General features: G+C 45.0%; 1 protein-coding gene across 1 annotated transcript; it reads right to left on the reverse strand.

Moving 5' to 3' along the window:
* On the reverse strand, positions 1-11,490 carry LOC112565382 (chorion peroxidase-like). The gene is made up of 18 exons (XM_025240807.1): positions 11,040-11,490; positions 10,470-10,645; positions 9,688-9,847; positions 9,095-9,224; positions 8,189-8,508; positions 7,058-7,237; positions 6,610-6,688; positions 5,587-5,696; positions 5,030-5,131; positions 4,513-4,608; positions 4,149-4,276; positions 3,517-3,741; positions 2,945-3,079; positions 2,421-2,641; positions 1,975-2,144; positions 1,460-1,562; positions 737-1,023; positions 1-473 (listed from the first exon to the last, which is right to left on the reverse strand). Exons 2-18 carry the CDS (start codon positions 10,611-10,613, stop codon positions 196-198), a joined length of 2,868 nt encoding a protein of 955 aa, XP_025096592.1. The 5' UTR covers positions 10,614-10,645; positions 11,040-11,490; the 3' UTR covers positions 1-195.
* Between the last annotated feature and the right edge of the window lie 1,140 nt (positions 11,491-12,630).

Raw genomic sequence — 12,630 nt, forward strand, 5'->3', positions numbered from 1 at the left:
GATTTACGACATGAGCACACAACACAACGAACACTCCTAGGGAGTTATTGGGAACAGTGTAAGGAGTACTTAGACCACAGTTCACTTGAGCACTTTAAAACTTTGGTATGATTTGGATACACACACAACACAATTTCATTATTTAAGTTTATTGGGGAAATGGGGAAAAGTTATTTGCTGGTTAAGGTAAGTTTATCATCCATAAGTGTTATAAGGTCCAGTCTGTGGATTTCCGTTATTATTCCATGGGTAGTTCCAGGGAGGTGTGCAAGGTTTGGACTGAGAGCTGGGCCCAGAACAAACACCCACTTGGTTGGGGCTACGGGTACATGTCCTTTCTCGCCATTGTCTCCCTTGTGAACAGACAGTACCCCATGGCCCCCACTGGGCCCACCCGACTGTCCCACTGGAACACGGCCGGGTCTCCTGTGGCCCACCTGGACACGGACTGCCGAAGCCTGTCGCAGGTTGTCCTGAAAGTAACGAATGAAAAGTGAGTCAGAGGAGCGTTTGACACCAACATTCCAACATGCTTACATCGGTAAGTCTGAGAGCTTATGATCTCAACCACTAGGACCACTTAACAGGACCGTAGAACTCTATATTTTGCTTTTCGATTATGCTCGTCGTTGTCGGCGTCGTCGTAGTAATAGTCGTCGTTGTCATCATCATCATGTTACCTACATTACGCTCAATGTAAGCAAAAGGTGTGACTGACACCAAGAATATCACCTACCACTGCACGCGCGGCTCCTGGCCTGCAGGCCCTGGAAGCAGGTGGACCAGGGGGACCACTGTGACCATTGCGAGGTCCAGCCAGGAGATGCACATGGCTGCGAGTCCTGGTAGTTGCCAGCGCACTCGCCGTACTGGCTGCACGCACGTTGACGCAGCTGCATGCCCTGGTCGCAGGCTGACCACTCACCCCACTCCGTCCACGTGCCCACCCGGGCACGCCCCTGCACCTCCCGCCACGGCTCCATGGTCATATCGGGCAGGTCGTTGCAGTTCACCATCGGGTTCCTGGGACACCAGCGTGTGAACATTAGCTTCAACGGGTTTCTAGTTTGTAGCTGGTGTTGTTGATTGCTCTTCTTTAGAAGATTTTTTTCGAAAGAGTAGTCTTAAAAGTATGTTATGTTTGCTTTATTTCATAAAGTAAATTCATCCACCCCTTCTTCATTTAACATGTCTGTCTCTTGTCTTCTCATCTTCCACCTCTCTCTCTCTCTCACTATCTTTCTGTCTGTCGCTCTTCTCTGCGTCTTCAAGTCCTTTATTCGTGTCTGTCTGTCTGTCTGTCTGTCTGTCTGTCTGTCTGTCTGTCTGTCTGTCTGTCTGTCTGTCTGTCTGTCTGTCTGTCTGTCTGTCTGTCCTCAATGAAAACAAACACATTAAAATTCGCTTGTCACACGTCCACGTTTGCATAAACAACTGTATATGTGAAGGAGTCATTTACGAGTCTGACGGCTGCACGAAGGGGTTGCCCTGGATGTGGCCACCTCCAGTGTTAGCGCAGATCACCCGGGCTAAGCTGTGTCTCCGAATCTCTTCCAGCTGCTCTGTAATGGAAAGTGAAGGAGACGGGGAGTAGTTGCATGTGAAGACACCATCAGATGCCGACAACAACAAAGCGACAAGCACAAATAAAGCAGAAAAAGCGCTTTGCGTTTTGACCTGTTTGCCTGCTTGGACATCGGGATTGATTCATTCATTCTTTTCATATTAAATTTGGACATGGAGCAAACAACGTTGTGTTTATGATCATATAGACCTTCAAAATACAACTGCTAGCTACAATATTGTTGTTGAAAGGTGACAAAACAAGAGTTTTATAACTTATCGAATTCAAAAACATCATCACAACAGTAGCAAGTAAATACTTATTTTGTTGTTTATTGTGTTCAGTCTTATTCGAGTTGGTGTCACGCCGATAAAAGGTTCTGTGCAATAGAGGTGTCTCTTGCTTTTTACCTAGTGAGAACCCTGTCACTGGATCTCGGGTTTCGAACCAGAACCTGTCTCCAAATTTCAGGTTACGGAACTGCTCCGAGAGAATGCAGGCGAAGGTCGGGCCGACTAAACCGTTTCCTTCAGGTCGCTCAGAAATGGCTCCAGAAAATAGGTCGATGTCATCTGGATGTCTAGTTGCAGCCATCAAGAAACAAAAAAAAATTATAAAATAAATCCTTTATATTTAATTTAGACTAAAACTAGTTTGAACGCTTGACAGAATGTTGGTGTGGAGGAATCTACTAGTTAGAGAGCACACACACGGCGGTGACTAGGGTCTCCATGTGTCCACAGTGGACGTCTCCAAGCTTCAGAAGGACCGTTTAAATAGCCGAGGGGCTGAGATGTACTAAGAAGCAAGCCAGGCAGGGACTGGCATAGTGATGTGGAAGGAAGGAAAGACTCACTCGTATATCTGACTGAACGCCTGCCCCGTCAGCTCGTCGTGGTCCGGCATATTGCTGAAAGAAGTCATGACAGGAAGCTTGCAGTATTTCCTCCACTCGTTGTAGGGCGGCAACCCGTGGTCACGACCCCTCTGGATGTTAAAGGCCACAAGGTCAAGGCTGTTGCCTCTTTTGTCTTGAAAAAGATGGTTCTTGATTTCTTCCGTGAAAAAGCGGTCAACCTTTTTCGTAACCACAAGAGTAACAATGACTGTACTAGTGGACATCTGAAATGTTTCGTTTAGGTAAAAATAAATAAAAACATATTTCGCATACTGGAGCTCGATTTTGTTAACGTTCTGTCTTCTTTTATGGTTAAGAAGGGCCGTTACAAAACATAATTATGCTCGAATCATCACGTGATTCTAATAGGATTTTTTTGTGGTCAGTGACGGGGGGGTGGGGGGGATTTCGGGGCTTTTTGAATCGGGTTAGTGAGAAGTTTCTTTCTTCTACATTGTCTTATGTAGATAGAAAGCGCTTACCACGTTGGGCGCATCACGTGTCATGCCGCGAATGTACATAGTCACTCCCAGACCTTGACCTTCTATGATCTGGGAGGTATTGCCGAAGACGTACTGCAGTCGAACCTCTCCAGCTTCGTGATATTCTTCGGTCATCTAATGAAATACCAATGATGCAAAGGCAAGGGAAAAAATAAAAACACACACACAACGAACTTGAGCTCTGTGACTGACACAATTAGGGAAAGACCTACAGTTTTTTTTTGTTTGTTTTTGTCTTCCTTTTGCTTTTAGACTGAGATATGGTACAGGTATATGAATGGAATGAAAGACTGACCACACAAAAATATTTTCTTACCCGGGAAACCAACTACCTAAAATAAATTTGTTGTTATTGACTGTTCTTTTTTTTTCGTTTTGTTTTTTTTTTTTTTTTTTTTTTTTTTTTTTTTTTTGCTGGGGTGGGGTGGACGGGAGACGCTTTTCTTCAATGATTGTGGTTTAGCATTGCCGTTGCAGTCTGGTTGGGTGTCAACCTAAGAGACGGAGAACCATAACTCAGAAGTGACTGTCTCCCCTGAAGCCAACCTCACCTGCGACATGGTGGATCTGATGAGGGAATGTCCAAAGCGGAAAGCGGCAGAGGCGAAGACGTTCTTGACGCCCGCATCCACGCTGGGGTTGTAGATGTTGCTCTGTTGGCCCGACGGCAGCAGCTGAAGGTTGTTGGCGGCGAAACGATTTCTGTCCAGCACGATCGGAAGCCAATCGCCGTACGTGATTTTCTGATACAGCGCGCCAACTATCTTGCGGGTCTCCTACAACACATTGTAATGAAGACTGTGTGTGAATCGCCACAAGCTTGTTCTTTAATAGAGAAAGAATAAAATCATTTTTCCAAGAAAACTGCGTCTCTCTAACCTTCATTACGATTTGCATACGCTGGGCTTAACTTGAGAATATTTTTAGACAACGAGCTTTGCATGAGAGAACTGTACTATATTTGGGAACATTCATTCATATACGGTGTAGAAATATCTAGGTATAGTTGTACTCGAGTCCAGTGATCTTGTTTTAGAACTGTTGATACCACATTTAGGTCCTAATCAGAGACCGAGAAATGACCCGCTGTGCCAGAGTACAGATGAATAACTGTATGTTGAGAGAGTCTACTGCAATCAAATTGCAAATTATCATATTAACGAGTCACAGTTGAAGCTCAGACCTGAAAAAGGCGTTCGTCGTTCCAGTGAGGGTTTACGGCGGCCATTTTTTGCACGAGTCGGTTGTGTTCTCGCATCCATACAGTATGCATACTGGCAAGCCCCATCTGCTCATTGACGCGAAGGTCACCTGAGAAGAACAAGATCGTCTGGAAGGTTCAGCTGTGGTTAGTAAAAGCACTATAGTTTTAACTGAAACGCATTGTAGCTTTGACTAGTAAACCATTATAGTTTCATCTCAAAAGCACAAAAGTTTGAGCTCAAAAAAGCTGTAGCTCTGGTTTTTAAAAAACTTATAGTATTAATCTTAAATAAAAACTGTAATTTTGTGCCTATAGAAGCGTGTACACGTGTACAGATCCTCACCCGCCTTGAAGCAGTAGTCCCTGTTAGGGTTGTTTAACACGCAGGACTCTGCCTTGTCCTTCGGCAAAAGGTCATTCCCAGAGGTCGTCATCTGCCCTGCGAAACGAGCTCCTCTATCAATAATCATTTTCAGAAAACTCTGGGGCGGTATATAGGTGCCTGTGAGTTTACTACTATTCGTCCCTTTCCAGGTCACGACCACCAGTTGAGCCAAGAGAACAATGGTTTATATTGGGCCTAGAACTGTCACATAACTAGCTTTACGTACAGTACCACTGGTTTATTTGCATTTATAGGTGGGGTGGCACCACTAGTCTGCGTTTAGCAAGGACGATCGAAATGAGCTAACAGTCAGAGCTGTTCTCTCGAAAGGGACTACACTCGAAGAGTTTTTATTTGCCGGGTAACGCTTACAAAGAGGAATGAAAGCTTGCTCAGAAGGTAGAGGGAATAAATGGAGGTATATTATATATGATTATATTAATTTCATGCCTACGTCACATGGTATCAAACTTACCCCCTTTGAAAGTTCGCAGGTTCTTTTGTTCTTCAGCCGAGGACCCGTACACCTGCGAGGCATCCACATAGGCTGTCAGCTGGTTCAGCTGCTCCACGGGGACTGCAGCAAGGAGACACGTGATCACAAACTGTCTACGTCACAGCAGACTTAGAGGATACAGTTCACTCGCGATTAACACAATGCGTGTTAGAACTTATTACTAAAGAAATCGGAAATCAGAGGGAAATAAGAACAGCATACTGGGTCTACTGGGGAACATTGCGCCTTCCTGTTAGAGAAGTTCAAAAGGGTGGAAGAAAAGAGCCAATAAATTCTTCTATCGGTGGGAAAGGTAAATAATATCCAGACGAAAATATAGAAGTGCTGCTATACTAACTCCCAGCTGTTTTACATAAAGGGTAACAACTTTCCACATGCACAATATATAATGTGAGTGCCAGTGGAAGCGCTCATCAGTGGGCCCTTCCCCTTACATATGCTGCTGAACAATCATGTTTGTCTTGGAGGGAGTAAGCATATTGCTAGAGACAGTGTTTCCAGGCAACGCGCCATACCTTGCTTACAGTTGCTGTTGGTCACCTGCAGTGATCGGGTGAAACTAAAGCAACTACGTCCCTTGAAGTAGGGATCGTATGATGGAATGGGAATCGGAAAGCAGGCGGTCCTGTGAAACAAGAAAATAAACCAATATAAAATAGTTTTACTTGTATAATCGTGTGTGTAATATGTAATGTTACTTTTCAGTCTATAATGACATGCATCTGGCAGGAAGTTGAGACATTTCTGTTGTCAGCCAGTTCAGAGAGCTGAATAAAATACTTATATGTGGCCCTTCTTCCCCGCCCTCCACCTCATTCATTCACATGAAAATGTCTTTGTTGGGGTTCGGTTGATGCTGTTGAGGATGTTTAAATGATCACATTTTCTCGGAATTTTTTCTTCCTTGAAAGAATTATATTACGGAAAAGCTTTTATGATGGAGAGCAAGGAGGGAAAAACCTGTTTCGCTTTTGGAAGACGTGACAGGAAAACTCGTCAGCCCCTAAATGCATGAAACTAGTTTTAAGTCTGCCGTTGTGCATTAATCTCAGATAATGGCTTTTCATCGACTTTCCAGCTTACATTCTTCTTCATTCTCTTTCATCCTGCCCGTCTCCATCTCAATGATGCTATCTTCTGCCTCCCCCATTCCCCTCCGTCTACTTTTGTGAATAAGGAGTTAGCAGCGTGTTGGAGAGCTACCTGCGCCAGTCGCCTCGTGCTGGAGGAGACAGTTCTTAAACTTGTGTTCTGTGTGATCGACTGAGTTTCTTCTTTTGTGTGCTGCGTTTCGGCTTCATATAAAATAGCAAATACTATATATATATATAGGTTTTTTTGCTCTGTAAATAGATGTAAATAACTCTCAGTCGTCCCCGCTTGTTAACCCATTCTGTCTTTACGGGAGTTATTCCAAGATATATAAACCGGCGGAGACAACGACGATGATGTTGACGATGACGACGATTGATGATTGACGATTGATGATGATGATGATGATGATGATGATGATGATGATGCAAAAGCCGGGCTCCCACCTGTTGCTGACACTGAAGCGGGTGTTGCTCCCTGGTGGTGCCTCATCGTCACAACAAGTCAGAGCGCTGCCATCAGCCGCTGACGACATCAAGAATATTCATTAAGAACCAAGTGTGCATGGAACATAATTTTCATTTCATTATTTATTTATTTATTTATTTATTGCTACAGGGTGTGAGTACCACTGTCGTCTACACCGTTGTCTTTACACACAAAATGGCTGACACGCTGGGATGATGATATTTCCGTTCTGTGTGCACTCCTTATCTGCGAAGAACGTTTCGGATGGTCCACGAAAAATCCCAGAGAATGTTTGCGAACGTCGACGACCCCCAGGCTAAACAGCGAGGCACATCTTGCAAACGGCAAAAAGTGTGTTGAGCCTTCCCAATTACCTTCCGATTGCCCTGCTTGAAAGGTGAAAAAGACGCACCTGTCCACACTCACCTGTTTGAATTGGTGTGCTGGTGATGTCGTGATCTAAGTACTGCCCCCACTGCATGACCATGTGTGTCAGTGATGTCATCAGGTTACCGGGCCCTGAGGGGTGGATGAGGACGCTGATGGCTCGAGCGGATGGTAGGGGGTTCCGACTGTGGGTGGATGTCGTGCGGGGAGCGGAGACACCTGAGCAACAGGTACAAACAGTGAGGTAAAGGAGTGGGATTGCAAGGACATAGTGCACACGTACTCAGTCGTGCGACTTGAGTTGTTTGCTCCTCCTTCTACAGCGACTTTAACGGTGTGCGCACGCTCTTTCTTTCTACCTTTCTCTGTCTGTCTTTCCCTCTGTACACACACATGCACACAGAGATGTGAAGCGACAGCTCAAGGCAAGCGGCATCCTACTCACACACTGAACCTACTCGCCATGGTTGTACTCTAGACAGGATCACTGTACTCACTCAAGGCACTCAACATCACCGAACTCACCCAAGGCACTCGACATCATCGAACTCACCCAAGGCACTCAACATCACCGAACTCACCCAAGGCACTCAACATCACCGAACTCACCCAAGGCACTCAACATCACCGAACTCACCCAAGGCACTCGACATCATCGAACTCACCCAAGGCACTCATCCTCACCGAACTCACCCAAGGCACTCAACATCACCGAACTCACCCAAGGCACTCAACATCACCGAACTCACCCAAGGCACTCGACATCATCGAACTCACCCAAGGCACTCATCCTCACCGAACTCACCCAAGGCACTCGACATCATCGAACTCACTCAAGGCACTCATCCTCACCGAACTCACTCAAGGTACTCATCCTCACCGAACTCACCCAAGGCACTCAACATCATCGAACTCACTCAAGGCACTCAGCATCACCGAACTCACCCAAGGCACTCAACATCATCGAACTCACCCAAGGCACTCAACATCATCGAACTCACCCAAGGCACTCAGCATCACCGAACTCACCCAAGGCACTCAACATCATCGAACTCACCCAAGGCACTCAACATCACCGAACTCACTCAAGGCACTCAACATCACCGAACTCACTCAAGGCACTCAACATCACCGAACTCACTCGAGTCCCTATCAGCTCCAGCCACTCACCATCACCGTACTGGGGCTGCAGAATCCTCCTTAAGGGCGAGAGCGCGCTGCCCCACAGGTTATGCACCAGGTTGTTGCACGTGCCGTCCGGCGTGCGGAACTTGAGTTCCGGGTCGCACTTGAGTTCCACCGAGCTCTGGCACCGCAAGTTGCTTTCCGGGGAGTTGGGGGCGGGGGTGGTGGTGATGGGGCTGACCGTGGTGAAGACGGAGGGGAAGCCGGACTGGTACAACGGCCCCAGGGGCTGGGCGTCGCCCTGCTTGTTGTACACGATGACTTGCTGCATCAGCTGCTCCACGCTGGCGGCCGTCAGGCTCATTCTACAAGCGACGTACACGACATTAAATGCTTGCATCGACAGTAAACTATACTAATAGCCTTAAAAAGTTCTCACAGCATTTGTTCATCTTCAGAAACTGAACAGCAACTGCTCCCACAGCAGCAGCAGCAGCTGTATTTACTTAACGGAGTGCGACATGCCACTGAGTGCAGTGTGTTCAGAGCGAGCACCTTGCTGGAAAAGTCAGTTGACACACGAAAGGTTTTTAATTTATTTGGCCAGATCGGCTTTGTTAGACCTTGAACGGAAACTTGCTGCCCACAAGCCTACCTCACACAACCTGACAAAATCGAAAGCGGTCAAGAAGCTGCATCTTAAAATTAAAAAAACAACTTGAAGTTTTCGGTCAACCTGATGTCAGGTATTCGTTCTAATTGTTAGATACCGACCTACTGTTTCAGTACACACTGTCGACCATAGTGAAGAAACCAAAGAAAACTGGCTTTACCATCGTTTTCGGGGAAGCACCAAATTAACAATGCGGGCATGATGATGATGATGATGATGATGATGATGATGATGATGATGATGAGGAGGAGGAGGAGGAGGAGGAGGAGTTGTCTTACGCGGAAAACATCTCCTGCAGCAGGAAGTCGATGAGCGTCTTGTCGTCCATGAAGGCCCTGGCCAACGCCTTGGTGCCGATGAAGATCGTGTGTCTGCCGTACGTGCTGTCCGAGCGCGAGTTGTCGAGACCTGGCAAAGACGGAGAAAAGTTGGCGTAGTAGTGTGTGCTTCTCGGTCCTCGGTTCTAACATCTTCATCCAAAAAGAAACAGACGATAGAGTAACCCTTAGTTTCGACTGTTGACAGGAATTGTTTACTTTGCCCGCACTTCATCGTTGTCCAGTTGTTGTCCTCCTAACCTTCCTATTCTTGCCTTTCCTTTACTGGATGACTTTTGAGTAACTGCATCATATTTTTGTGTTTCCAAGATAAGAAAATAGAAAGTAAATGACCATGTACGTTAGTATATAGTGCAGCAGTTCTTTTTCAGTGCCGAAGGTTTTCATCAAAGAGTCAAATGAGAGGGAAAATAAACTCTAGATAATTAGTTAATTGTGTTTGTCTGTTATATTGGCCTAAAGTCTCAGTAGCCCTACAGTACGTGATGTACATAGATTGTATGTCATCCATGTCACTTCTCTGATGAACTTACCAATGCGCTTCATGTTCAAGGCCTCGAGAGCCAGATTTTGCATTCGCTGATTCGCCCTCTGCGATGCAGCCACGAGACCCTGGGGGTTACTCAGTACGAACTGACCCAGGGACGAGGAGACAGGGGCCGCTATGTACGTCACAGTTGTCGTCTGCCTTACCTACTCAACAGAATCGCCGCAACTTCTTATCTTTCAGCCAAAACAAAGAGCATTTTATTTCACAGACGTCCTCGTTAACCAGCTTGCTGTTAAGATTCTCGACTGAGAATTAAGAGAGAAATAATTTTTATTTCTGACATATTTTCTAGATGCCATGAAAAGTTATCTTTTTACGAAGTGACTGGAAAAAAGTTTCATTGTAGTTTGTTCTTTTTTCTATAGGAATTCAAAAAAAATATTTTAATTTTTGATGCAGGATGTCGGAAACATTGGCACCTTTGGATGGCAATCATCTAAGATTGAAAGATAAGGGATTCGACAATTTTTTAATGAATAAGGAGAAAAACTTTGAAGCTCATGGTTAAGATTTTGATACCGGAACAATTATTGTTTGACATCTGAGTAAAACAAACCTGAAGCAATAAAGTAAAAGCAGAAGTTTCTAATAAAGCAACATAGCTCTTCTTCTTTAGACTGTTTCAGTCTCGGGCTTTGGCCAAGTGTCACCAACATTAGTAGTAGAGGCTGTAGAGGAGATGCGGCGCTTGAAGGCATCTTAATGTCGGATGTAAAATGTCAAAGAAAGTCAGACTGACTGCTTTGTAGAAGGAAGTGTAGGTACCTGCATGATCATCATGTTGGGCGGTATCAGGTCAGGAGTCTGTTGATAATAGTTCACGCTGGCCCCAGGAACGTAGTACTGGGCCTCCGTGTGTGCCACTAGCACCAGCAGAGCTATCGCGGACACCGCCATGAGGACTGACATGGCGACTCAGAACCTTCTTGAGTTTTTAAGATCTGTTTCATGAAAAGAAACCACATGGACGGTGTAGACAAGTGTTCCACCAGCATGAACACTCTCTCTCTCTCTCTCCTCTGTCATTGTCGTTTTGTTTTTCCATTGAAATTATCATATTTCATCTGAGTGGCGTGTTAATAAATTAACAATATTTTTTTTCCGGATTACATAACTTGTTATTCTAATGTTCCAGTAATCTGAAACAATAATATCCAACACTCCTTCTATAAACAATGAGTTTGACAACTGTTATACACAAATCTAGACGATTCCACAAATTCAAAAAAAAAAATTAATAGATATTCTGTTAGTTCCTCTGTGCGATTACAGATAATGTATGCCAGACAGAAAATGTAATGTTAGGACTGTGTATTCATACCAAATGTAACTTACTGTCAGGAAGAGACAGGATGCAGAATCGCCCCTGTAACCCACAAGAATCCCTCACCTTCACAGAGTCCGGTGTGCGCGGAGCACACGTGCGGGTTGTATTTGAAGGCGGTTGTTGTGGTGACGTTTCACTCAGTCGTGACGTTCTGGCAAATCATCCTGCACGTCTCATGGGGTTCAACTTTCGCATGCAACGACAAACATGGGTAGATGTTGCACATACATTCAACATCAGGCCTGCCTTCACACGGTACTTCATGGGTGGCTTAGTGTCACCGATTTTTTTTTTTTTAAGGTGTGGGTAGAGAGGGGAAAGGTTGGGGTAGGCGCTATGAGACACGAGGATGGTCAGTCGCCGGGTACGCGCTCTCGCCTCCGCATGTGTGCGAGTAAGTGTGCGCTGGGGTGAGATAGGCAGGTAGAAATGAGGGAGAGACACAGAGAGGTAGAGAGAACCAATGTTAAAAGTGTGCACGTGTGTGCGTATGTGTGCATGCGATCAGGCGCGTGTTTTGTATGTATGTGATTGTGTGTGGGCGTGCGTTTGTGTTTATTTTTGGGTGCGTGATTTTATGTTTGTTAGTGTGTACAAGTTTATGTTTCTATGTGTGTACGTGCGTGTGTGCGTGCCTGTGTGTTTGTGTGCGTTTGTCTGTTTATGGATATGTTGTGTATGGGTATGTGCTTCCCTGTAAGTTTTGTCTGTATGCTTGATTTTATATGTATGTTTGTGTGTGTGTGTGTTTGTATGTACGTGCGTGCGTGTGTGTTTGTGTCTGTGTGTGTTTACGGATGTTTCGTCTGTGTACTGGCGTGTGCGTGTGTTTGTGGGTGTGCGTGTGTTTGTGTTTATGGATGTGTTGTGCATGGGTATGTCCTTCCCTGTAAGTTTTGTTTGTATGCGTGCGTGTTCACGCCTGTGGGTACATTTGTCTGCGAGCGCGGGAGGGAGGGGAAAGACCAGTTTTATTCACTGGCTTGAATACATGCATACTTCTTCGTCCACTCAGCGGATCAGATTAGATGCAGTGTTAAATATCAACAGAGGCTTGTCTGCACTTTCGAACCCGGTTGTTAGACCACAGTATTTACTGAAGGTCGTGGGATTTTTTAGGCAAACTTTTCTCCAAATATTCGCCATGGTGGTCGACTGATCTTCTAAATCTTTTAGAAATTTGCTTAAGTCGAAACTATTTTAAAATTATTCATTTTTGACAAACCATAAGTTTGTGGGGTCTGGGTGCGTTTTTTTTTCATCTTACAACAAACAAATTATAAACAAGAACTAATTGAAAGTCTTTCACGGCAATCTATATTAATTATCTTAACATCGGCTTCTCTTAATTATCTATGATCTGTTTTAACTTTCATAATTAAACAAGAGAGAGAGAGAGTAAATCAATTCATACAAGAGCTTCCAAGACAAAGTCTGTCCTAATAAAAATTGCATGATTATATAGACAACAAATAATCACGTCTCCTGCATGTCGTAGCGGTTATGAGCTGTCACTAGTTACCCGCCCTTGACATCACACAGACAGTTTATTGCTGAACACTTAAAAAAAATACGCAATGTGCTCGGTTCAGGCCAAGC

Source organism: Pomacea canaliculata, linkage group LG5 (assembly GCF_003073045.1).
Source record: "Pomacea canaliculata isolate SZHN2017 linkage group LG5, ASM307304v1, whole genome shotgun sequence".
In the NCBI taxonomy this organism is placed as follows: domain Eukaryota; kingdom Metazoa; phylum Mollusca; class Gastropoda; order Architaenioglossa; family Ampullariidae; genus Pomacea; species Pomacea canaliculata.